This window comes from Danio rerio, chromosome 6, assembly GCF_052040795.2.
Source record: "Danio rerio strain M-AB ecotype USA chromosome 6, GRCz13ab, whole genome shotgun sequence".
Taxonomy (NCBI): Eukaryota; Metazoa; Chordata; class Actinopteri; order Cypriniformes; family Danionidae; genus Danio; species Danio rerio.
Genome location: NC_141026.1, coordinates 44182906 through 44206860, shown reverse-complemented (window position 1 = coordinate 44206860; position 23955 = coordinate 44182906). Strand labels below are relative to the sequence as shown.

Genomic DNA, 23955 nt, shown 5'->3' with positions numbered 1-23955 from the left:
TATGCAGTGCTCCGGGCGTCTTGAGTTTGAATCCTGGCTTGTGGACCTTTCCCAATCCCACCCCCATTTCACTTCCTGTCAGCCTACTATCCTGTCAAATAAAGGCAAACTTGTCAAAAATAAATAAATAAATAAATAAACATTCCTATTTCAATTCTGTGAAAACAAATAACAGTCAGGTATGTACATTTAACTATAAGGAAAAAATTATGAATTATGAGCTAAAATATGAATCAGCCAGTCACTGTACTGTACTGTAAATGGGGTGTAATCACTTTTTAATATCAGCAGTCCCTATTGTAATTCTTGTTTTAATTATAGTTGTTTTATTTGGAACCAACAGGCTAAAATGTCCATGTGCATGTGCATGCTTAATAATGTAACGTAATATAATGTAATGTATTATGAAAGTAGTAACGTAGCACTGACTAAAGAGGAACACCAGATTGATTTCCTCCTTCTGTATAGCAACAATAAAAATGTTAAGCATTAATTGTAATAAAAAGAAATCTCAATTGTGAGCTACAGTACAATCAGCCAGTCAGATGGTATCACTGTGTAAATGTGCTGTAAATGTTGTGAAATAACTTTTACATACAGTTGAAGTTAAAATTATTAGCCTTCCCGTATTTTCTTTCACAGTTTCTGTTTAATGAGAGATTTTTTCAACACATTTCTAAACATTATAGTTTTATTAACTAATTTCTAATCATTTTTTCCTTTTAATCTTAGCCATGATGACAGTTCATAATATTTTACTGATGTTTTTCAAGACCAGTATTCAGCTTAAAGTGACATTTAAAGGCTTAACTGGGGTAATTAGGTTGGGCAAATTATTGTATAACGATGGCTTGTTCTGTACACATTTGGAAAAATATTGCTTAAGGGGGCTAATAATATTGTCCTTGAAGTTTTTTTTAAAATTAAAACTGCATTTATTCTAGCCTAAATAAAACAAATAAGAATTTCTCCATATAAAAAAAAATACTATAGGAAATACTGTGAAAAATTTAAAGCTCTGTTAAACATAATTTGAGAAATATTTGAAAAAAAAAAAAAATCATAGGATGGCTATTAATCATGTTGACTTCAAATATATTTTGCTCTTTCAGGTACAGACCACAACCATGTGCATCTCTGTGAGTCTGAGCGGTTCGGTGGTTCTGGGCTGCCTCTTCGCTCCCAAAATCCACATCATCCTCTTTCAGCCGCAAAAGAACGTCACCACACTCAGAGTGGCCACCACGCGCTTTAGTGTGACCACCGGCCCCGGCTCCAGCTTCTCTCAAGGTATCACTTCTGATCTCCTTCCTCAGTAAATCTGCATCTTCATCAATATAATCAACAGCTGCTGCATAAATCAAACTTGTTGGTGTGAGTTTTATTAAAAGAAATATGGATTGGCAATTGCTGAACCAGCATTTTAAGTGAAAGATATTGATGAAATTATTGAGGACTTTTTGATGGTGGAGTAATATTGGAGCATAAACATGAAGTATTATTGAGCTTGAGAGTGAATGGATTGGGGTTTATTGAATTACATGGAAGTCTGGGAATCGAATGAAATGGATCAATAACAAATTTAACCTCAAACTCATGGGACAAATGAACTACACTCTGTTGCCGATGAATTATTATATAATATATAGTTAATAATAAGAATATATATATAAAACTCAAAAAATATCAATTTACTTTTAGTTATAAAATGGCTTTACCTATTATAGAATAACAGAATTTAACAGAATGTACAGTATTAGTTTTGATGCATTTTTTTCTGAGAAAAAAAAAGAAAACAAAAACAAATTTGAAACATGATTTTACCCATATTTTGGCATTTTATTTTTGATAAAACTATTTTGAAAATATTAAAAACACTTTACTCACATCATTTATATAAATTCACTTTTGAAAATGTAATTGCAACTTTTCTCTAATGTAGTTATTAATATAGTTAGAGTGCTCAGCAAAATTAAGTATACCTCATTTTGAAAATGAATATTTTCATTCATTTCTCAGTGATTATAGGCAATTTATTTTGGTGCATTTGAACAAAACAGATTTATTACAGTTTTTCTCAGTCACTTTGCTGCATTTCTCACAACACTATTTACATTTGCACAACAGTTATTTCATTTTGCAATACAATTACATATTTGTGCACATCCTAGTAGCAGTTTCTAATTCATTCCAACACATTGCAGATGCTTTTGGACATGCATCAATTGCTTTCATACAACTCTCTGCTGTTTATAACATTATCAGTTGCTTATGCCATGTCAGTCAAAATTAACTAAACTAGTAAATGCTGAAAAGTAATTCTATATAAAACTAATAGTCCTCATTTTATTACTTGAGTCATTACATACAAAAATGTTGAACTAGTTGTCGAAATTTGGCAAGCAAATTTATAAAAAAATTTAATCTTTATTTTTCGGAAAATGTCTTAAAAATTGAACAATTTGATGAATGATTTACAGACCTGTGTGTGTTGTAGGTTCAGTTCCAATATGTTCTGCAATATGGTTTACAGTTGTGCACAGCTCTACCCAAAGGAAGTTTATGTTTGTTGTAAATAAGCATGTATTTATTCTTTTGCACAATGCTGTGAATACATTAGAATTGTAAAGAGCAAATGCAGTAAACATGTCAAACATACATATTCAGTGTCTTGTACTCAGATACCTCACTAAATGCAGTGATGTCTAACTTTACTGTAGTTTTCAAATGTCTGTGCAAATAGTATATAGTGCTGTCTTGAGCATTTTCAGGAAGTGTCACCAAAATCTGACTTAAAAAATCTCAAAATCTCACTAACTGTCCAGAGTAAACTGTTATAATGAAAACATGACAAAGCCATTTGACTATCATGTTCATAAACAATGGTGTCAGGCCTTTTCATCTTGATGACACTGACACTTTGATTGACATTGATACTTGCTTTTGACGAATGAATTATCCATTTTGAGCAAGTGACGTGCAGGTTATCAACTAGGTTTAGCAGTTTGTACTAATTGTTTTGAGAAATACATTAACTGTTTTGCAGAAATGCACTAGTGTTGTGAGAAACGCACCAAAGCGACTGAGAAAAACTGTAAACAGAAACATTTATTAAAATAATATTTTAGTCACCAAACATATTTAAAAATGGAAAGATGACACAATTAAATTCAAGCAAAATATAGCAAATATAAATTAAACTTCATTTTTCATATTTTTACTTCTTTTGATTTTTCCTCTTTTTTTAAGGTTTTTCTTATATAATTATTTTTTTCTATAAGGTGTACTAGTTTTTGGACTGTTATCATAAGTTATTTCTTTGGATAAACACCAGATTTGGCTACAGTGCTGACTAATTTAATGTATATGCACAAATACAATATTGTATAGCTTCCTATTAAAAATATATATTTTTAAGATTTGTGAGGGGTGTACTCATATATGCAGAGTACTGCATAAGGGAATCAACAGGTCAAAAAATAGCATTCTTAATAATTTAATGTGAAAGTAATAGCTGAATATTTTAAATGATATAATATTGTAGCTCTGATTAAAGATGTACACCTCAGTTATTTTTTCTTATTTTTATTGCAGCAATAATAATTGCTAAAATCATTAGAACATTAAATGGGTGTTTGAGTATGCATGCATGAGTGATTTCTTTTTATCAGACACCATATCCAGATGCTTAGCAATACCTTGATTTGCATATTTCTACTGTATGTTGCAACATAGGCTCATTCTGAAAACGTAGCCCTATATACATTTCTGGAGATCGCGAATTATGTAACCAGAAGTACGTATGGCTGCATTTCATCTTTAAAACGAACGCAACGGGGCAGTATGATGCTGTTCCTTTTCATGCAACCAGCTGACTGCTTACCTCCATATGGATGTTTTTTTTTTTTTTTTTTGCTGTTACCAGTTTGTACAGTGGCTCACTGCGTAAATTGGAGGATTTGAGACGCAGAGTTGACCGTGAAGACGTGGTTCAAGTCTGGCGAAGAATGGTTCCAGAAAGCACATAAGGCAAAAACAAAAGGCAAACAATAAAATAAACAAGTAAATACCAGGGTGAGAATTTGGTCAAATCTGAAAAGATGGTAAAAATCAGGCTGCCGTGAGGGCTTTTCTTTTCATGGATTGTTTTTGAAAACACTGTTGGTTGGGTATATGGAAGGGGGTGGGTGGCGGGGTCAGTCGCTCGGTCAATTAGTCGACAGAGGCCTCTGGTGGATTTACACTAGAACAGCAGCCACAAATGGCAAATTTGAGATCTGAAAAAGCACACACAGTGGCCTCTGGTGAAGTTGCGGAAACAAATATTGCAAAAAAATTATCTCCTGAGACATATTTGGCGCTCCCCAGAAATGTATAAAAGGCTACGTAATCAGAATGAGCCCGAGTTAATATTATTTCTATTGTGTCTTTCCAGCCTCGGCCTCCAACATTGTGCCTACAGTATGTAATGGCAGAGAGGTAGTGGACTCAACAACATCTTCACTCTGAGAAACAGGATTCCTGTTTGTTTGCCAAATGCGATTTACTGATAAATCCTATCTTCACTAGTCATGAAATCAAGTGTTTGCTAATGTTGAGAAGGCTATTCTGGATAAAGAATAAAGCCTGTTATGTTGTTCTCAACGTGCTGTGAGTACAATATCCCATTTGTTTCTCTTTCTCTTACTCTTTCTCTATCTGACTAGTTAGATCATATCAGTGGGATGCCAGTTTAAACTCTGTATACCCATTCTTTTTATGGAAACCATAATAAAGTATTGTTTGAGATATGGAGTTAAAATATAGTAAATCTGTTTAAAGTATTATATACGAGATGTTTTTAATGTAGATTTATGGTGATACTGGTTTGTGCTTTCTTGTAATTTATGTAAATAAAATGTGTTTTATATGAATTCAAGCTTTGTGGTTGATTTACTGTCTTTATTATATTATATTATATTATATTATATTATATTATATTATATTATATTATATTATATTATATTATATTATATTATATTATATTATATTATATTATATTATATTATATTATATTATCCACACACTTCCTTTGATGTCTGCACCAATGGGTCTGCACATAGTAAACCTTGTACATTATCCCCATCTAGAGGATGTAGGGGCTCATTACATCAAGTTGGTAAGGCTAATACATTGTGCCTCGAATTTCATTGTTATAACATTTCATTACATTATCTACTTACTACTTATGTTATAAATTTAATATTTATATCCTTCATAATCACAATATCCACATATGCAGCCTATCACTGGCTGAACAATGTTACAAAAGGGTTATTGATATATACACTCATCACTAGTGGTGAAATTGGAAATTTTCTTGTCAAGTTTATAAAATAATTTTTGTGATGCTTTTATCTGCAGTAATTCTATTTTTTATGAGTGATTTAATAATTTGTGACAGGTCTGTTGTTTCCTGTGCTGCTGAATTCTCCATTTTATATGCTACTTTGATAGTGTTTTAACAGATTTAAGCAGCATCTACAGAAAAATCTCAGAAGTTAGAGGCTACTGAGTTCACTTCTACAAATGCATACTTATCATTAGGTATACACCAGTTCAACATTAATGTAAAGTGCATAAATTCAATGCAATTAGGTAAAGCATGATCAAGATGATACTAAAGTTTAACCCAGGTGGCATGGATGTTGGCCAGACAGACTGGTCTGAGTATTCAGAAACTAACAATCTATTTGCATTTTTACATTTCCAGGGTTTACAAGGAATAGTCTGAAAAATAGAAAATATAGTAAGTACACCAGCTCTCTGGACAAAAATGCCTTGTTGATGCTAGAGAAGGATGGCCATATGGGCTAAAAGTAAGAGTGGCATGACAGAAACTCACATACAGTAAACACTTATTACAACAGCTGACACCTGCAGACTGAACAATACATTTATAAAGCAGATGAGCTACAGCAGCAAAAGAGACACATGTGACGCTACTGTCAGACATGAACACCAAACTGAGGCCACAAATCACAAAGGGTTCCCTAAAATTAGACAATAAAAGATTTGGCAAAGGGCGGTGCAGTGGGTAGTGCTGTCACCTCACAGCAAGAAGGTCATTGGTTCGGGCCTCGGCTGGGTCAGTTGTCATTTCTGTGTGGAGTATGTTCGCCCTGTGTTCGCTTGGGTTTCCTTAGTGCTCCGGTTTCCCCCACAAGTCCAAAGACATGTGGTATAGGTGAATTGGGTAAGCCAAAAATTGTCCGGAGTGTGTGTGTGTAATTAGGGGTGTATGGGTGTTTCTCAGTGATGGGTTGCAGATGGAGGGGAATCCGTTGTGTAAAACATTTGCTGGATAAGTTGGTAGTTCATTCCGCTATGGCAACCCCTGATTAATAAAGGGATTAAGCTGAAAAGAAAATGAATGAAGGTTGGACAGAAATGGTGCCTGGTTTGCCAACAACATGGATAATTATTATTATTAAATTATTAGCCCCTTTAAGCTATTTTTTTTTTCGATAGTCTACAGAACAAACCATTGTTATAGAATAACTTGCCTAATTACCCTAACCTGCCTAGTTCACATTTTTAACCTAGTTAAGCCTTTAAATGTCACTTTAAGCTGTATAGAAGTGTCTTGAAAAATATATGTATGTATGTATGTATGTATGTATGTATGTATGTATGTATGTATATATATATATATATATATATATATATATATATATATATATATATATATATATATATATATATATATATATATATATATATATATATAAAATATAATTTGTCACACAGAGAATCTGAGTATTTGAGGAAAATGAATATTGAATAAATAGTTTTTTTTAACGTTTATAACGTTGTTAATATAAATTAATATAGCCTATGGTAATATGTATAATTATTATTATATATAACTCAAACTGTAAATTATATAGCCTATCTAGTATTAACTTAAAGTTTAGTCCTGTGGCAATTGTTGTATGTTGTAGTAAGCTACAGTAACGTAGGGAGGAGTGTGATTGTGACGTACACTGTCGGAAACACGGAAGTTCAGTCTGCAGACAGTGTCGAACAGTGAGAGTGAATCTGCAAACTTTCCCTGTACCGCCAGTATCAGGTCAGTGCCTTTTTATCCGACTGGTTATAAAATATCGAATCATATTTATCGGCGACGTTGCTTTTTATATATATATTTCGATAGTTACACGTGAAGCTGAAAATGCCAGTATGCGTCAAGAACCCATTTTAATCGCACGCCTGTTACACTAAACGCAAAACATTGTCACGCTGCGATTGTAAACACTTGACGTTTGTCATATGGCATGAAATCCTAAACATATTTGGTCAGTTAATAAATGCTCTCTCGTTGAATAGACACACCCCCGTGGTTTCTATAAACGAATTTGCAGTGCAGATAAGCTGATAGGCTGCCAGGAGCATCTACGTCACTTACTGTAAACTCCGGCATGTCTCCACATGTCCCAGCAGTGCTGTGGTGATTTGGTGTTAGTTCACATCAAGGTTCACATTGAAGTCAAGGTTTGCTGTTAGTTTAAATATCATTAGAGCATGCAAGATACGACTGTTTCAGCAGAACACTATTTAGTAGTTTTAGCTGTAAGTGTGGTTGTTAGATTCATAATATTCAAGTTAATGTCTACTGACACTTTAAAAGTAAAAATAAAATACTTTAGATACAGTGAGGTTCTACACTCACCGGCCACTGTTTTAGGTACATCTGTCCAACTGCTTGTTAACGCAAAGTTCCAATCAGACAAGCACATGGCAGCAACTCACTGCATTTAGGCATTTACACATGGTCAAGACGATCTGCTGCAGTTCAAACCGAGCATCAGAATGGGGAAGAAAGGTGATATTAGTGACTTTAAACAAGGCATGGTTTTTGGTGCCAGACAGGCTGGTCTAAGTATTTCAGAAACTGCTGATCTACTGGGATTTTCATGCACAACCATCTCTAGGGTTTAAAGAGAATGGTCTGACAAAGAGAAAATATCCAGTAAGCGGCGGTTTTGTGGGCGCAAATGCCTTGATGATGCCAGAGGTCAGAGGAGAATGGTTCAAGCTGACTTGTTCAAGCTGATAAAAAGGCACTCAAATAACCACTTGTTACAACCGAGGTATGAAAAAGAGCATCTCTGAATGCACAACACATCCAACCATAAGGCGGATGGGCTACAGCAGCAGAGGACCACACCAGGTGCCACTCCTGTCAGCTAAGGAACAGGAGTGGAAACTGAACAGGAAACTGAGCCTACAATTCGCACAGTCACCAAAACTGGACAATAGAAGGTTGGAAAAACATTGCTTGGTCTGTTGAGTCTCGATTTCTGCTGCAACATTCAGATGGTAAAGTCAGAATTTGGTGTCAGCAACATGAAAGCATGGATCCGTCTTACCTTACCTGGAATATTTCCAGTACCTTGTTGTATCTTTGCCTCAAAGGATTACGACAGTAATGAAAGAAATGGGGGGTCCAACTAAGTACTAGAAAGGTGTATGGAGGAAAACAATCAGTCTAAGCAAGAAACTAGCTCTCAGCATTATTACATTTAATAATTTGCATATAGTCATTATTGTGAATGCACTCAGGACCATTTAACAATGCTGCAGATTAAATGTAATATAAAACTTCTAGAGTAATGCTATTACTATGACATATGTGTATTTGATTTTTTAAGGTTAAATAACATTACATTATATGTAATAAATAAAGAAAACAAACACATTATTTTTAGCTTGTTTATTTATTAATGAATATAACTATACACTGCATGTTCTGCATATGAGACATTGGGCTTTTTGGTCTAACTTACTGTTCTAATGATGGACAGGTGTGTTTTTGGCAGTAACCATAGATTTCTGTTATATGCCGAAACAATTATTAGAACATTAAGTAAACATCATTTACCATGCAGACATTTTGTGAATGTCCTACAGTAAATATAGCAAAAAATAATTTTGATTTGTAATGTGCACTTCCGTTAGTAAACTTTAAAGGCTATTTCAGTGTTTTGATTATTTTTTAACTCACAGATTCCATATTTTCAAATAGTTGTATCTTCTGAGCTGTACATTATTCATTCTAACAAACATCAGTGGAAAGCTTATTTATTCAAGTTTTGTAAGATGTATAAATCTCAATTTCGATAAAATGTACCCTTATAACTGGTTTTATGGCATACTTTATGACACACTTTAATTGCTGATTAAGACTTTATTGAATGTTTAATATATTATATTTTAACATCATATGATTGATTATGAACAAAGAGGACAAAGATGGCACCCAAGAGAAGGGCAGCATCGAGCACCAAAGCTGGAGGGAAGAAAGTCAAGCAGGAGACGCAGCCTGAAGCTCCACCCAAGGACAAATTCACTTCAGCCAAAGAGGCCCTGAAGGCAACAGGACCGCAGGTGAAGGGCACAAGGAACCCAGACAGCGTATGTCATCTGTCAAATGCTGAGGTGAGACTGAACAAATGTTTAAGTCTAGTTTACCACTAAATTAAGTTAATAACTACTTTTTTACACAAATGAAAACATTTTTATTACACTCTTTATTAAAATCGGATTCACCTAAAACTATTGACCTTATTCTTGACGTATGAGTGGGTGCAGCCATTGGAATTTTTTTGGCTCCAGTCTCATTCACTTTCATTGGTTTTTAGATGTTATAAGGCGCTTGTTATGCTGCTTAATTTTGCAAACACACCTTTTTTATTAATTTATTCTGCTTTTATGTAGTCATGAACACACTTGTTTGTAAGGGAAATAGTTTGACCGTTTTTCTTTATTATTCCTTGTCATTTCAACTTTAGGCAATTGAATTGGAAGTTCTGAAACAATTGCAAAAATGTGCACACTTCTGCATTGTAGAATAATGACATTAAGACTTTAAAATATTTCTAAAGAGATCAATATGGAACAAAATTAATGCCTAAAGTCTTGAATTAAAAAGCTTGTTGAATATCACAAACTGAAAAAAATAATACACCGTATTAACAAGTTCTTGCATTTTAATGACGTGAATTCCAGGGTTTGTATTTTAAGGTCCTGAAATTTAACATATCTGTTTATTTAAGCTGTGAATATTTCAACGAAAAATATTTCAAACACGTTTTCATACTTAAAAATTCAATAATTCATATTCAATTTTCAGATTTCACTTACAAAATATTCAATACCCTTTAAAAATACGATGTATAATATTCAAAAGGTCATTTTCAGTTCATTTTATTTCAGTTCAAATATTCGCTTCCATAAATTCAGTGGATCAAATTCGACTGATAAAATTCAACATTACATCCGGGAACTGCAGGAAAAGCAATAGATTGCCGATTGAAGATCGCCAGCTGCTCTAGCTTTCACCAGCAGGTGGAGATGGAATAATGTAAGATTTTTAACCCAGTAAAAAGGCGAGAAAAAGGTTAATAAAGGCACAAAAGTAGCATTCAATTTTAATATCAATGCCTTGGACATTATAAATAATAAAAAGTATGAGTAAAATGAGTAAATGAGGGTTTAGTCATTTATATTTGCCCTTATGTAACGGAAGCCAGCTGGTGATCGCGTAAAGCTCACTCCTCGGATCCAGGGACAGACGTTGTTCTGCAATCTTATCGGAGCTTGTCTCCCATGCTGGCTCGTTACCTGCTCGGACCGGTGCGGTTACTTGCATATAAAATGTCTTTTGATGAATATGATGTTACACATTGTCTATCTTTATTGACTCTTTCTTCCATAGACGCGAAGTATTATATTGACAGCTAAAGAATATAAACGTAAGAGAAATAGGAGAGGAAATATTATAATAATAATACAAAATAGATAAACATTGACAGGGCTAAGAACAATTACGAACAAAGATTTTCAAAACCAGAGAGATTTTATGAGAATGTCACAAAACAGTTTACTTGGAACTGTTAAACAGAGAGTTCAGGTATGATTTAAGGTTGGTTATGGATGGGGCGTCTGATTTAAAATAATTTAACATGCGAATGCATTAAAGGGGCGTCTTCAGTTATTCACACAGAACCGTCTAATATGGCATAACTATAAGGAGTAATGTTTGCGCTGTTTAAACGCAGCTATGTCAGGATTGGGATAGGTTATACATTTTCATCATTTAAATTATTATTATGATTGTTAATATTATTATTGTATGACAATTTTTCTAATTTTTGGGGTTCTGCCATGGTTAAACGTTTGCAAAATGTCTTAGTTTGTCCAGATTATTGTTTTATTGTTATGTAGCCTATAGGCGAGAAAAAGGTAATAACGCAAAAGTGGCAATGTCGCAGCCAATGATAACTAATAAAATGAGTCGCCTGTGGTTTGATAAAAGGCAGTTATAACTGACTTTGTTTTTATTAAACGAGAAAACCGTTATTTATAACTTTTCAGCGACCGTTTGTATTTTATGATTAGCAATGTTGATCTTTTTTGCAGTTATTAAACATATAAACTTATTTAAACTGGTTTAAACTTAATATAGTTGTCACTTGAGCTAGTTTCATAAGATTAATGTTTATAATGCGTGGTTTGACATGCGTGGTTGAGGGTTCCTGCAAAGCAGCTCAATTCATCCTCATGGGGTATTACTGAGCTTTAATCGCCATCTACTGGAGAGAATATTTGCTCATTTATAACTCTTTTCTGCAAGTGTGTTTTATGATTTCACAAAGTCAAACCATTATGTTTTTATTTTATATTTTGAGATGATCATATTTAAATAAACAATTGCTAGGGTAGCTAATAGTTTCTTTTTTCTTGTTTTTTAAAAAAAATCAGTAGCTTATAAAATCATAATTTTTGCTTGACAAAGTTATTAGTTTAGGATTCTTGATGCATTTTTGCTGTGTTGGAAACTCATAAGCTCACACTAAATCAATTATATTATCAGAAATTACAGATATAAGAAATCCATTAATATTCATCACTCTTTTTACAATTATACAAGCAATTTCGCGCCGACGTCAGCTCCACTTTCGGAAATGATAAACAGCGAGGTGTTATTCATATAAGCCCAAGCATGACATATGTCATGATTAATATAATAATCGAAACACTCTTGTAGGCTATTCTTATGCTTGGCCAAATGTCATGACTTTCACTTTCATTTTACATTATTATGCACACGCCCAGATGTCATCTGAAACTTTGGAAGAATTCCTATCATATATTGACAGCCATCCAGCATCTCTTAATCAGTTTGATATGCGGCGCTGGCTCTGACTGGCCACCGGAGCTCGCGGCCACTCGTTCGACTTTGTCGTGAGCAAGCTGCACAGCACATGCATAAAAACGTCAATCATTTCATTCATTCATCAATTCATTCATTTTCCTTCTGCTTCGTCTCTATTTTAGAGGAAAAGCAATAATCTGGACAAACCAAAGACATTTTGCAAACGTTTAACCGTGGCAGAACCCCAAAAACTAGAAAAAAAAGAAGAGAAAGACGATAGCAAAGTGATAGCTAAAAAGAATAACAATCATAATTTAAATAATTAAATGTATAACCTATCCCAATCCTGACATAGCTGCGTTTAAACAGCGCAAACATTACTCCTTATAGTTATGCCATATTAGACGGTTCTGTGTGAATAACTGAAGACGCCCCTTTAATGCATTCGCATGTTAAATTATTTTAAATCAGACGCCCCATCCATAACCAACCTTAAATCATACCTGAACTCTCTGTTTAACAGTTCCAAGTAAACTGTTTTGTGACATTCTCATAAAATCTCTCTGGTTTTGAAAATCTTTGTTCGTAATTGTTCTTAGCCCTGTCAATGTTTATCTATTTTGTATTATTATTATAATATTTCCTCTCCTATTTCTCTTACGTTTATATTCTTTAGCTGTCAATATAATACTTCGCGTCTATGGAAGAAAGAGTCAATAAAGATAGACAATGTGTAACATCATATTCATCAAAAGACATTTTATATGCAAGTAACCGCACCGGTCCGAGCAGGTAACGAGCCAGCATGGGAGACAAGCTCCGATAAGATTGCAGAACAACGTCTGTCCCTGGATCCGAGGAGTGAGCTTTACGCGATCACCAGCTGGCTTCCGTTACATAAGGGCAAATATAAATGACTAAACCCTCATTTACTCATTTTACTCATACTTTTTATTATTTATAATGTCCAAGGCATTGATATTAAAATTGAATGCTACTTTTGTGCCTTTATTAGCCTTTTTCTCGCCTTTTTACTGGGTTAAAAATCTTACATTATTCCATCTCCACCTGCTGGTGAAAGCTAGAGCAGCTGGCGATCTTCAATCGGCAATCTATTGCTTTTCCTGCAGTTCCCGGATGTAATGTTGAATTTTATCAGTCGAATTTGATCCACTGAATTTATGGAAGCGAATATTTGAACTGAAATAAAATGAACTGAAAATGACCTTTTGAATATTATACATCGTATTTTTAAAGGGTATTGAATATTTTGTAAGTGAAATCTGAAAATTGAATATGAATTATTGAATTTTTAAGTATGAAAACGTGTTTGAAATATTTTTCGTTGAAATATTCACAGCTTAAATAAACAGAAATGTTAAATTTCAGGACCTAAAAATACAAACCCTGGAATTCAAGTCATTAAAATGCAAGAACTTGTTAATACGCTGTATTATTTTTTTCAGTTTGTGATATTCAACAAGCTTTTTAATTCAAGACTTTAGGCATTAATTTTGTTCCATAGATCAAAAAGTTAACTTAAGTGATCAGTCAAGATTTATAAAGAGATCAGTTTAAATGGTGAACCGATGTTATTTTGGTTTTTATTCATGTGCGATAAACATTGATCAGCAAACATAAGCAGAAGCTTAACCATCTGTTCATCTTATGAAGCAGGCATGTCTGTTTAGGAGACTTGGATTAAAATGCTTAATTTAGTTGCCTTTAGAAAAGAAGCATTTTCTATGGATGGGCTTTAAATGGAGGAACAGAAGTCTCTCAGATTTAAAATATATGTATTTGTGTTCATGAGAATGACTAGACTTCTTATGGATTGTAATTAGGGGTGTATTGTTTGACAGTTTTTCCGTGATTCGTATGGATCACAACCCACAGTTCAGAACACACATGACCCACTTTAAAAACATTTTTTTTTTGCTTGTAGATTAACACTAAATTTGTAACGGTCGCAGAGAGATCGCCTCTCGCATCATTCACATCATATTTATGAAGCATTTACGCCTGTTTCACACCGCAAGCGTCAGCGGCGCGTGAGCAGCGCATGTGTTTTCGGCGTCCATGTTAACAGATTAGAGCTTTCATACCGCACGCAGCAGCAGCGCGTCAGAGCGAGGCTTGAGCGTCGCCGAAGCAGCAGTGCAGCGATAGTTTCAGAGCTGGGTCTATTTTTGACGCGCTGCTCACGCTCAATTAAAGTGACAGTGCATTGATAATGACCAAAACACATTGAATGACAGTAAAAAGTAGCAATTTTACCCAATAAATGGGTTAATAATGTCAAATGGTTTATATATAGTCATTCAAATCAACTTAAAACGATTAAAAACGGCAACAAACATTTATACCCGAACTACAAAACCAAATGTAAAACAATTTTAGTATCAGTTTTGCTTAAGTTGCACACTAGTGTTGTAGGAGAGGGGAAATAGAATATTTACGGGTTTTGTAGTCCATAGCGAAGTGTATTGTGGGTAGTGTAGTTCGACACGCATACTGGATTATGTGAGCTCGCTGTGTTCTGTTAAGCTGAGCAGAGCAAGAAATTTTTAATTGGCTTTGTTTTATGTTCACTCGAGTTATTCCTACCGGGAGCTGTTTGCACTGTGAATCTGACAACATGAAAATAAGTAAAAGAATGGCATGCATTGGTTACTTTTGTCCGTCTCATCATCTGCACGAGCATGAATTAACGAGCTGTTATTCTGCCGCTGGACATCACTGAAGTGGAGAAATTAACACTAGTTTGATCATGTATAAATATTATTATAACTATATTGTATAAATATGATTAAAACTAGGTCTACAGCAACCTGATAATCAAAAAAACAAATGACATGATATCAAAGGCGATTGTCCTCTGACTGTAGACACTTCTCATATAAGTTAGCTTGAGAAGCATACAGTACTATTTGATCTATAAAATTTGTCAAATAAACATTTGCAGGTTAAAGAAACAGCATAGGAGGGGCTTTGGTGCAGATGAAAAGTTTTAAAAGTGTATTTGTATATAGAGAGACATGGGTAACTAGATAGAATAGACAGAGATAGGTTGATCTCTGCAGCAGCTGCCGAAGAGCTGCGCGCTGCAGACGCAGCTGGTGTGAAAGGCAAACGCCTGCGTGCTGCTACTGCTCGACATACGGGCTGCTCACGCTCTGCTCACGCGCCGCTGACGCTTGCGGTGTGAAACAGGCGTTAGGCTTTCCTGTAAAGTATAATGATGATGGAAGAAGCTGTGGAAGGTTATTCGTGATGTGGTGAGTTTCTTAGGTTATTAAAGTTGTTTTCTATCACTACTTGTTTATTCTGCATCAATGCATTCAGTGTAAGCTACATGATTAACCATTAAAAGATCGGAATCTCTACACCCACGCAACATTCGAATTGCTGCATTTAAGTCTGTGATTAAAAATTGCAAAAATCAAGAAAGATAGTCAGTTTCTAGAGCTAGTTTTGAATTAGCTATGAAGTTACAAACAGTCAAATAACACAAAAGTACTGGGATAACAGTAATCATGTGCTCAAAAGAGAAAATTGTAGGCAGCAGTTATATTATTTAACCAAAAGGTGGTGACAACCAAACATTAAAAATATGCCACTAAATAATTTTTCAAAAATTACTTACTGTATCTAGCAATGAAACATTAAGTTTTGTGAGTGATTAAGTGAATAATTTATTGAAAATAATACTTAAAATTAATATAAATTGTACAAATTATAATGTTAGATTTACACATTTAGTATCATCAGCAACAGTTGTAGTAACTAAATTTTTCACAGTACTAAATATTTTACAATTACATTTTTTAAATAAAATTACAGGTTCTAAGTTCTGTTTGTTAAAACTAAAAGTTTCTAGCAGTACTGTTTTTGTAATAAATGGAAAGCAAATTACATTGGTCTTCTCCCCTTTTTGATTCATCCGAAAAATGGTGTGATTCGTGACTAAAAGACCATTTCCTGATCCAAACTGTGAGATCTGTGATCCGTTACACCACTAATTGAAATTAAAAACTATGTCAGTAATTGAAATTAATTTACCCTTGTTTAAACTTCCATTGATGCATTCAGATTTTTTTTTCTGTTGTACATAAAAGCTTGGCCTGATTCAAAGAAAAATCTTGTGTGATCCAAACCAACAGGTTCACGAGGATTACGACTGTATGCTTAACCAAACCAACATAGGAAACAACAACAACAAATTCTATGTAATCCAGGTCTTAGTGTCTGGAGGGAAGTACTACTGCTGGACAAGATGGGGAAGAGTGGTATGCTTCTTTATTTCTGTTTTTTGTACAACTTGATGTAACTTCTAATGAATGACTTGGCTTTTCCATCTTTCACCATTTGCAGGGAGAGTCGGGCCAAAACGCTTTAGCTGGTCCATCTGCCGCTGATGCAGCCATTAAGAGTTTTGAGAAGAAATTCAAAGAGAAGACCAAGAATAATTGGAGCGACCGAGAAAACTTTGTCTCACATTCTGGGAAATACACATTGATAGAAGTGGACGGGGACCAAGATGCAGAAGTGAAGGTCAATTTTGCAACGTGAATAGATTTATTTTGTTCTTGATTTGACTGAACTCATGTTCTTGTTATTGTCAAAAAACACTCACATGCACATTAAACAGTTTCTAATGATTGTGTTTCTTACAGGTGGACTCTGTGGATGGTGGAGCTGTGAAGGTGAAAAGAGAACAAAATGTTTTGCCTTGTACATTGGATGCTGAAACTCAAAGACTCATGCGATTCATCTTCGACAATGACATGTTCAAAGAAGCCATGACCAGCATGGACCTAGGTTAGTTTATTGCGACAAAGCTATTGAATTGACTATACTGTACTGTATTCAATAGCTATAATACTGCAGTTCTTTTATAACTAGATTTCGATTGCTGCGAGAAAAGTTACATCTTAAAGGAACTCTCCTTTTTTTTTGTCTTGCTCAATGTCATTGCTCCTCTAGTAATGATATGGCAGCTAATTCCCTTGATTAATATGCCAGAATGAAAGTTTAGTTTAGTTTTTAGCCATATCAATCTGTAAAATAGCGACTTTTAATTTTCCGTCAGTCTTTATACACAATGTAACTAACGAAGAGTCTGTCTTTAAAGGGCCATGAAACCCCCTCGTTTCAGCAGGGTGTTTTCACACCTCTACTTTGGAAAAAGTCAGAAAAGTGGGCGTGTCCAGCTCTGTTTAGGGGGTAGTGTCGGAGGAACTAAAGTGGGAGGGTGTAGGAGTGTCTTTTTGGGCATGCGCCAGTTTCAGTCAAAATACACACAAGAGGAAGTGATGGTGTTTAACCTACATGGACATCTGTAGTCGAATTATTTGCCAAATTATTAAAAGTTGGACTTTAACTGCAGTTTGGCTCTTTCATTCAGGGAATTCATTCATGCCCCTCGCGACAATCGAGATATTTGATTCGAGGAACTGCTCTAAGCGTGTATTTTTCATGCAATGTTTGATACCGCACGGCGAATGAGAGAAAAAAAAACTCTGCATTTCCCGGAAACTTAGATGCACACGGCAGGTAGCGTCAGAAAGCCGCATGTGTTATTCCGGTCACAAAATGCGGTGCTAACATGTCTGCACCCAGTGCAATAGATAACTTAATTCGATACGAACAAACTGAATAAACAAAGAGCACTGGTCGCTCACTTACCAAATCTGTAGAGACAGGACAATCACCAGCAACTAGAGCCGCGTCTTTATGGAGAGAATACTACAAGCGAATCCAGATTTCAGCGTTTGCAGATGAGAACAGCTCTCAGGTAAACAATAATCCTCCTTAGACACGTAAGTTATTGTTGTCGAGCGTCGCGTACACTGTAATCCACACGTGAGGCTAAGCTCTCACAGAGAGAAAATGAAAACGAAACTTAATGGCAGCAAACTATAAAAGCAACACTTCACGCTTGTTTTGCCAACACAACGTGGCGTCTCTGTGTTGTAAACACGGTGACACTTATGAATATTAATGAAGTTGCACAATAGAGCGCGCTGATTGGTTTGAACCAAGCCTTACTCATGCATTAATGTATCACACTGTAAGACGTAATAAGACTCACTCTGGCACAGACGCCCAGTCTGTACTCTGGAATACACGCTATTATGTCATGGCCGTGACGCAGCTTCAAAAATTCGTTTCAAACAGGAAGTACGAATTTGCTTGAAATAACGCAAAAACAACCAATTTACACTTTTTAGTGAAATATAGGTGTCCTAATAGTGTTTTTAGCAGTGTGGGACACATATACGACTGTCAACAGCTCAAAAAATGTGTTTTGGTGTTTCGTGACCCTTTAAATAGGAAAATTATCGAAACTCACTTTGCTTTTGTTATTTTTGAGGGAGATGCTAATGGTCTAATCTGAATTTATGCCTAGCTTAGCTAATGGATTTGAATGAATGGATTTAAAGATAGTAAAACTCCACTGTTTAACTATGCAAGAATTGTAAAATGAGCCTATTTCCGAAAAAAAGTGGAATGTTCCTTTAAAAGACTGCAGATCACTCAGAGATTCATTTCCCATTTAACATTCACTGAACATCACTGGGGAGTTTGGCCGTGTGGTTGTCAACTGAAGATGCCTATATACAGCTTTTCTGAGCCTCATCTGTAACATTAAATAAGATTCATTTTTGTGGAGGAGTTTTATGTGTCACATATTTCTCTTTCAGATATTAAGAAGATGCCCTTGGGGAAACTCAGCAAGCAGCAGATAGCCAAAGGCTTTGAGGCTTTGGAGGAAATTGAAGCTGCAATAAAGAAAAGTGAACGGAGCAAGTTTGAAGAACTCACCAACAAATTCTTTACCATAATTCCTCATAACTTTGGCCGCAACAGACCCCCTGTCATTTCTGATGATTCTGTTCTTCAGAGCAAGAAGGAGATGCTTTTGGTGAGAACATTTATAATTTTGGGTAGGATTGTTAAAGGGATTGTTCACAAAAAATGCAAATGTCCTTACAATTTACTCACACTCAAGGGGCCCCAAGTTTTCTTTCTTCTGTTGAACACAAAACATAATATTCTGAAGAATGTGGGAAAAAAAAACAGCCATAGACATCCATAGTAGGAACAATGAAAGTCAACGCCTGAACATTCTTCAGTATGACTTCTTTTGTGTTCAACAGAAGAAAAAACTCAAACCTGTTTGGAACAAGTTTAGGATGAGTAAACGATGACAGATATTTTAGTTTTGCATGAACTATATGCCTTTAATGTCAAATCATACATTAACAAAAAAGTCTTGGCTACAGAAAATGCACACATTGATGGTGAGGGTGATGCTTTTTCCATCTTGATATAAGAAAGACCAAAATGCAAACGTTCTCATATTTTCTCTTGTAGGTTCTTGCAGATATTGAGGTTGCCCAGAGTCTTAAAGCTGAATCTGAGAAAGCCAAAGAAGAGATGGAGGACACTGTGCCTCATCCAGTTGACCAAAATTACCAGTCTCTGAAATGCAGTCTGAATCTGGTGGATAAGAAGTCAAAGGAATATAAGGTTTTATTGCACAACAACCTTTATAGTCCACACTGGAAATACGGGATTCACAATGTGTTTTTAATCTAGTAAACAAACTTACAAACGGGATAGTAAATTCACTCATCATTTATTCTCCCTGCAGAATTTTTTTTGCAGAATGCATGACTTCATTAAGTGATGTTATTTAGGTGGTAACATTTTACAATAAGGTTGCATTAGTAATGTATTTAATAATATGAACAAACAATAAAGAATACATTTATTACCGTATTTATAATTTTTTTATGTTAGTTAATGGAAATAAAGTTATTCATTGTTAGTTCACGTTATGTTAACAAGCATGAAATTGGATTTTAATAATGCATTAGTAAATGTTGAACTATGATTAATAAATGCTGTACAAGTATTGTTCATTATTAGTTCATGTTTGTAAATAGATGTTCAGAAATGCTTTCTCTCTGCCTTTTTTGCAATTAAGATCATTGAGAAGTACTTGAAGGCCACTGGACAAGAAGGACTCACTCTCGTGGATGTATGGGAAGTTGACAGAGAAACAGAGGTAAATACAGTATTGCATTGTTTAAATTTATGAATAGTACCGTATGTGAATAGTAATTTGTAAAGTATACACTTAATAATGTGTAAAGCAAATGCATAGTAGCATTACATTGCAGTATATATACAGTAAAAAGGTAACAATAAAAGACTAATTATGTGTTATAAATTAAAACCCTAATTTCATTTAAAACCAGCAGTGAGCCTCAATGGGTGTGCTGAATTTGGTTCATTAGTGAGTCTTCTTATTCTAATTAAATCTTTTGTGTGTGTGTAGGCTGAACGCTTCAGGGAAAATGATGCATTGGAGAACCGGAAGCTGCTTTGGCATGGAACAAATGTGGCAGTGGTTGCAGCCATTCTGAAGAGTGGTCTTCGCATCATGCCTCATTCTGGTGGACGTGTGGGCAGGGGAATCTATTTTGCCTCTGAAAACAGTAAATCTGCTGGCTATGGTGAGGAACGCAGTATAAGCATTGAAAAGAAAACAATTGATACAACATGGCTGCGCAAGAGTACTCTTTTTTTTCTGCTAAATACATTTCATAAGTGAGTTTTTGAGGGAAAGTTGCTTTAAAAATTTTTTTCACTATTTAATGCCCAAACTCGATTGTGGGCTGGTGTTCTGCATAGTTTAGCTCTAACTTTTTTCAACACACCAGCCTGGAATTTTCTAGTATACCTGGAAAGAGCTTGATTAGCTGGTTCAGGTGTATTTAATTAGGGTTGGAACTAAATTATGCAGGACACCGGCCCTCCAGGACCGAGGTTGGGCCCTTGGTCTAGCAGTTGCCTTAAAACATATTTTATTTCCCCTCTCCTCAACAAATCTTTAACATTTAGAAATATTCAAAGAATTCAATTCATTACAAGCAATATTTATTATAAATGTCAAACTTTTATTGGTCCTAGTTTATATTAGGTGGCCTTAACTACTATGTACATGCAACAAAAAATAAATACAATGTACTTACTGTGTTTCAAATGTATTGCAGAATTCAGTATTCTTGAGGTGGGATACGAGTAGGGTTAGGGACAGGTTTAGTGGTATGAGTAGGTTTAAGGGTGAGTTAAGGTGTAAGGGATGGTCAACATTGTAATTAAAGAAATTAATTAAATTACATGCTGTTATTATTCATATTCAATCATAAGTTCAATGTAAAAACTTGTATTTACACAGTATGCACATAACAAATGATTAGTTTCAGTGTAAGTACATTTTAGCTAAGATCACCAATATAATTATGTGTGAAAAATGCACTACATAATTCTTTTTTTGTCAATCCCACTAGCCACTTTGGCTGGTTGAAAATCAATTTTAAGATGTAATTCATCGAGAAGCAGCATGACTGACAAAATAACAGTTCGTGTGAGCAAAAGAAAGCAGGTGAATACCGAATGAGAAGATGATCACGTTCATGGCGAGATGCCGGCTTTTTTCACCGATGAGGGCTTTATTATCGCATGCAAGGCTGATGTGATGCGCGCAAGTGTTTATAAAGCTTACACACTCCTGTTTCCTTGTGTGAAGCAACCATGCCTGCAAACGCAACTTTTGTGATTGCTTTTCTTTAAAATAGAAAAAAATGATGCTCCTCCACCCACATTTTTGCTGCTTTCAAGAGCTCCAAATTCTTTTTAAAAATGTCTTTTTGTAAGCAGCAGCTGTTGCCGCTTTCACTTTAACCATTCTTTGAACAGATTGTTAATGGGCTTAACGTTAACTGTGTAGAGGTGATCATCATTTCAATATCACACATAGTATTTTTCACCTGCTTTCTTTTGGTTAGAATTATTTTTTATTTCAGGTTTAATTAACATCCTTTACATTAACATTGGTTTAATAGGATATCGATTTAGATATATAACAATAGTTTTTTAAATTTTTAAAATAATTTTTTGATTAGTAAAAAGTGCATGTACAAAGCTATATTTACCTTGTTTTTATTTTTTTAAATTAGTTAAAATGTGTAGAAGTAATGAGTTATTTGTTTATTTATATTAGGTGTGGCAATAGAACAAAAATATAGGTAAATTCTTAATGTTGAACCCTGAAAAGTCATGTGAAACACTTTGAAAGCACAACCCAGTTCCTCATGTTCATTAAGCAAGCTCATATACAACACACAAAAACGTGTGATTAATAAGGAGGCGTGTGGACATAACACAACATATAAATCAAGTCATTTTAGCATACCAAAGTCAGATTTATGCATATAAAATATATTTTCCCAACAACAAAATTATGGCTAGTGAAATTGGCAAATGGCTAGTAATATTGAAAAACTACTAGCCACACAGTGGCGGGTGATCAAAAAAAGTTAATGTCAACCCGTATTTCCAGTTTACAAAACATGGTAATGTAGTAGACATTAATAACAGGTACTTTTAATCAGATTTTTCGTAACTTCTGTTTTGTGTTTGCAGTGCGTCCATCAAACAAAATTGGCATCATGTTTCTAAATGAAGTTGCTTTGGGTAAGGAGTACACTATCACACGGGACGATCCCAGCTTAAGAAAGGCACCCGCTGGCTATGACAGTGTAATTGCACGTGGAAACCAAGAACCAGGTTATTTTTATTTTTATTTTTTATATAATTAAATAAAAAATTTCCATTACTAGACATAATATAAAACATGAGTTCTTGGCAAAGTTTAAGTCTTTTTTCTTGTTTAGATCCTTCAAAAGATGTCTTCATTGAACTTGATGGTAAAAAGGTGGTGGTTCCTCAGGGAAAAGCCATAAAACAGCAGCAATACGAGGGAAGTCATTTCTACAACAGTGAGTACCTCATCTATAAGGAAAGCCAGTGCCGCATCCGATACCTCCTGGAGTTGAAGTTCAATTATTACTAGAGATGCAAATCAAGAAACTGTATCTACATACAGCACAGCCACTTATAAAAGCCACTTCTGATATGTGGTTTCGCTCGTATAAAGTGCTGAATGTTTGAGGTAATTACTGAGTTGGAAATTCATTGAAGTTCTGTTTTTGAAAGCTACAGTAGACAACAACGTTTTTATGTACTGTAAACCTTAGTGTGATCTTACAATATGTTTGCTCATTTTGTCATATCCCTGAGTGAAGTTTAAATGTCTTTTATCATTTATTTTCTGCAATATCTTATTCAAGTTCGAAACAGATTTACTGGTTTCAGTAGTGTCAGAACAACAAGTTATTACATGTGTTTAAACATCTTTAAGCATTTATAAAAACTTGAGTCAGGGAGCATATATGTATATATACATATATCTATAGTAATTTAGGGGGAAATGAAGCCAGATAAAAGATTGTAATTGTTTTTTGTTTTTGAAGTTTAATTTTGCACTAATCAATACAGTAATGTGCATGTGACTTGCTGACTCATTGCTGAAAAGCATAGCTTGTGAAGGTAATGTGATGCTCTGGACCCTTATATATTTGCTTGATGTTAAAGGAAAGGTCTTATACATGCACAAATGCAACATACTGTATTGTTTGTTTATAGTTATCTTTTCTTATATACTTATACTTAAAGTTACTTATCTTCATAGTTATCTTTTTCTTTACATCTTATGGTGAGTTTTGAAGTTCCAACATAAATGTTAATGTGAGGACTTGGCACTTAAACAATCTGAAGATAATAAATCATTATACTTATTATCTTGCTATGTTGTGTTTCCTTATGGCCAGTAGATGTCA

General features: G+C 34.6%; 2 protein-coding genes across 5 annotated transcripts in view; both read left to right on the top strand.

The window, feature by feature from the left end:
* Positions 1–4918, top strand: part of grm2a (glutamate receptor, metabotropic 2a) — a 102425-nt gene extending 97507 nt beyond the window's left edge. For 3 of the 4 annotated variants that reach the window (XM_087255098.1, XM_087255097.1, XM_087255099.1), the window contains 2 exons: positions 1113–1290; positions 4436–4918. In XM_087255098.1, coding sequence (XP_087111224.1) covers positions 1113–1290; positions 4436–4509 — 252 coding nt within the window. In that variant the 3' untranslated portion in view covers positions 4510–4918. 4 annotated transcript variants of the gene reach the window in all.
* Positions 4919–7046: 2128 nt separating this feature from the next.
* parp3 (poly (ADP-ribose) polymerase family, member 3) lies at positions 7047–23914 on the top strand. Its single transcript, NM_200501.1, is given in 11 exon segments — positions 7047–7111; positions 9286–9480; positions 16363–16488; positions 16574–16753; positions 16876–17020; positions 18907–19127; positions 19580–19735; positions 20196–20276; positions 20550–20727; positions 22700–22843; positions 22951–23914. Coding segments are annotated over 10 exon segments (1596 nt in total). The 5' UTR covers positions 7047–7111; positions 9286–9294; the 3' UTR covers positions 23130–23914.
* Positions 23915–23955: the final 41 nt, after the last annotated feature.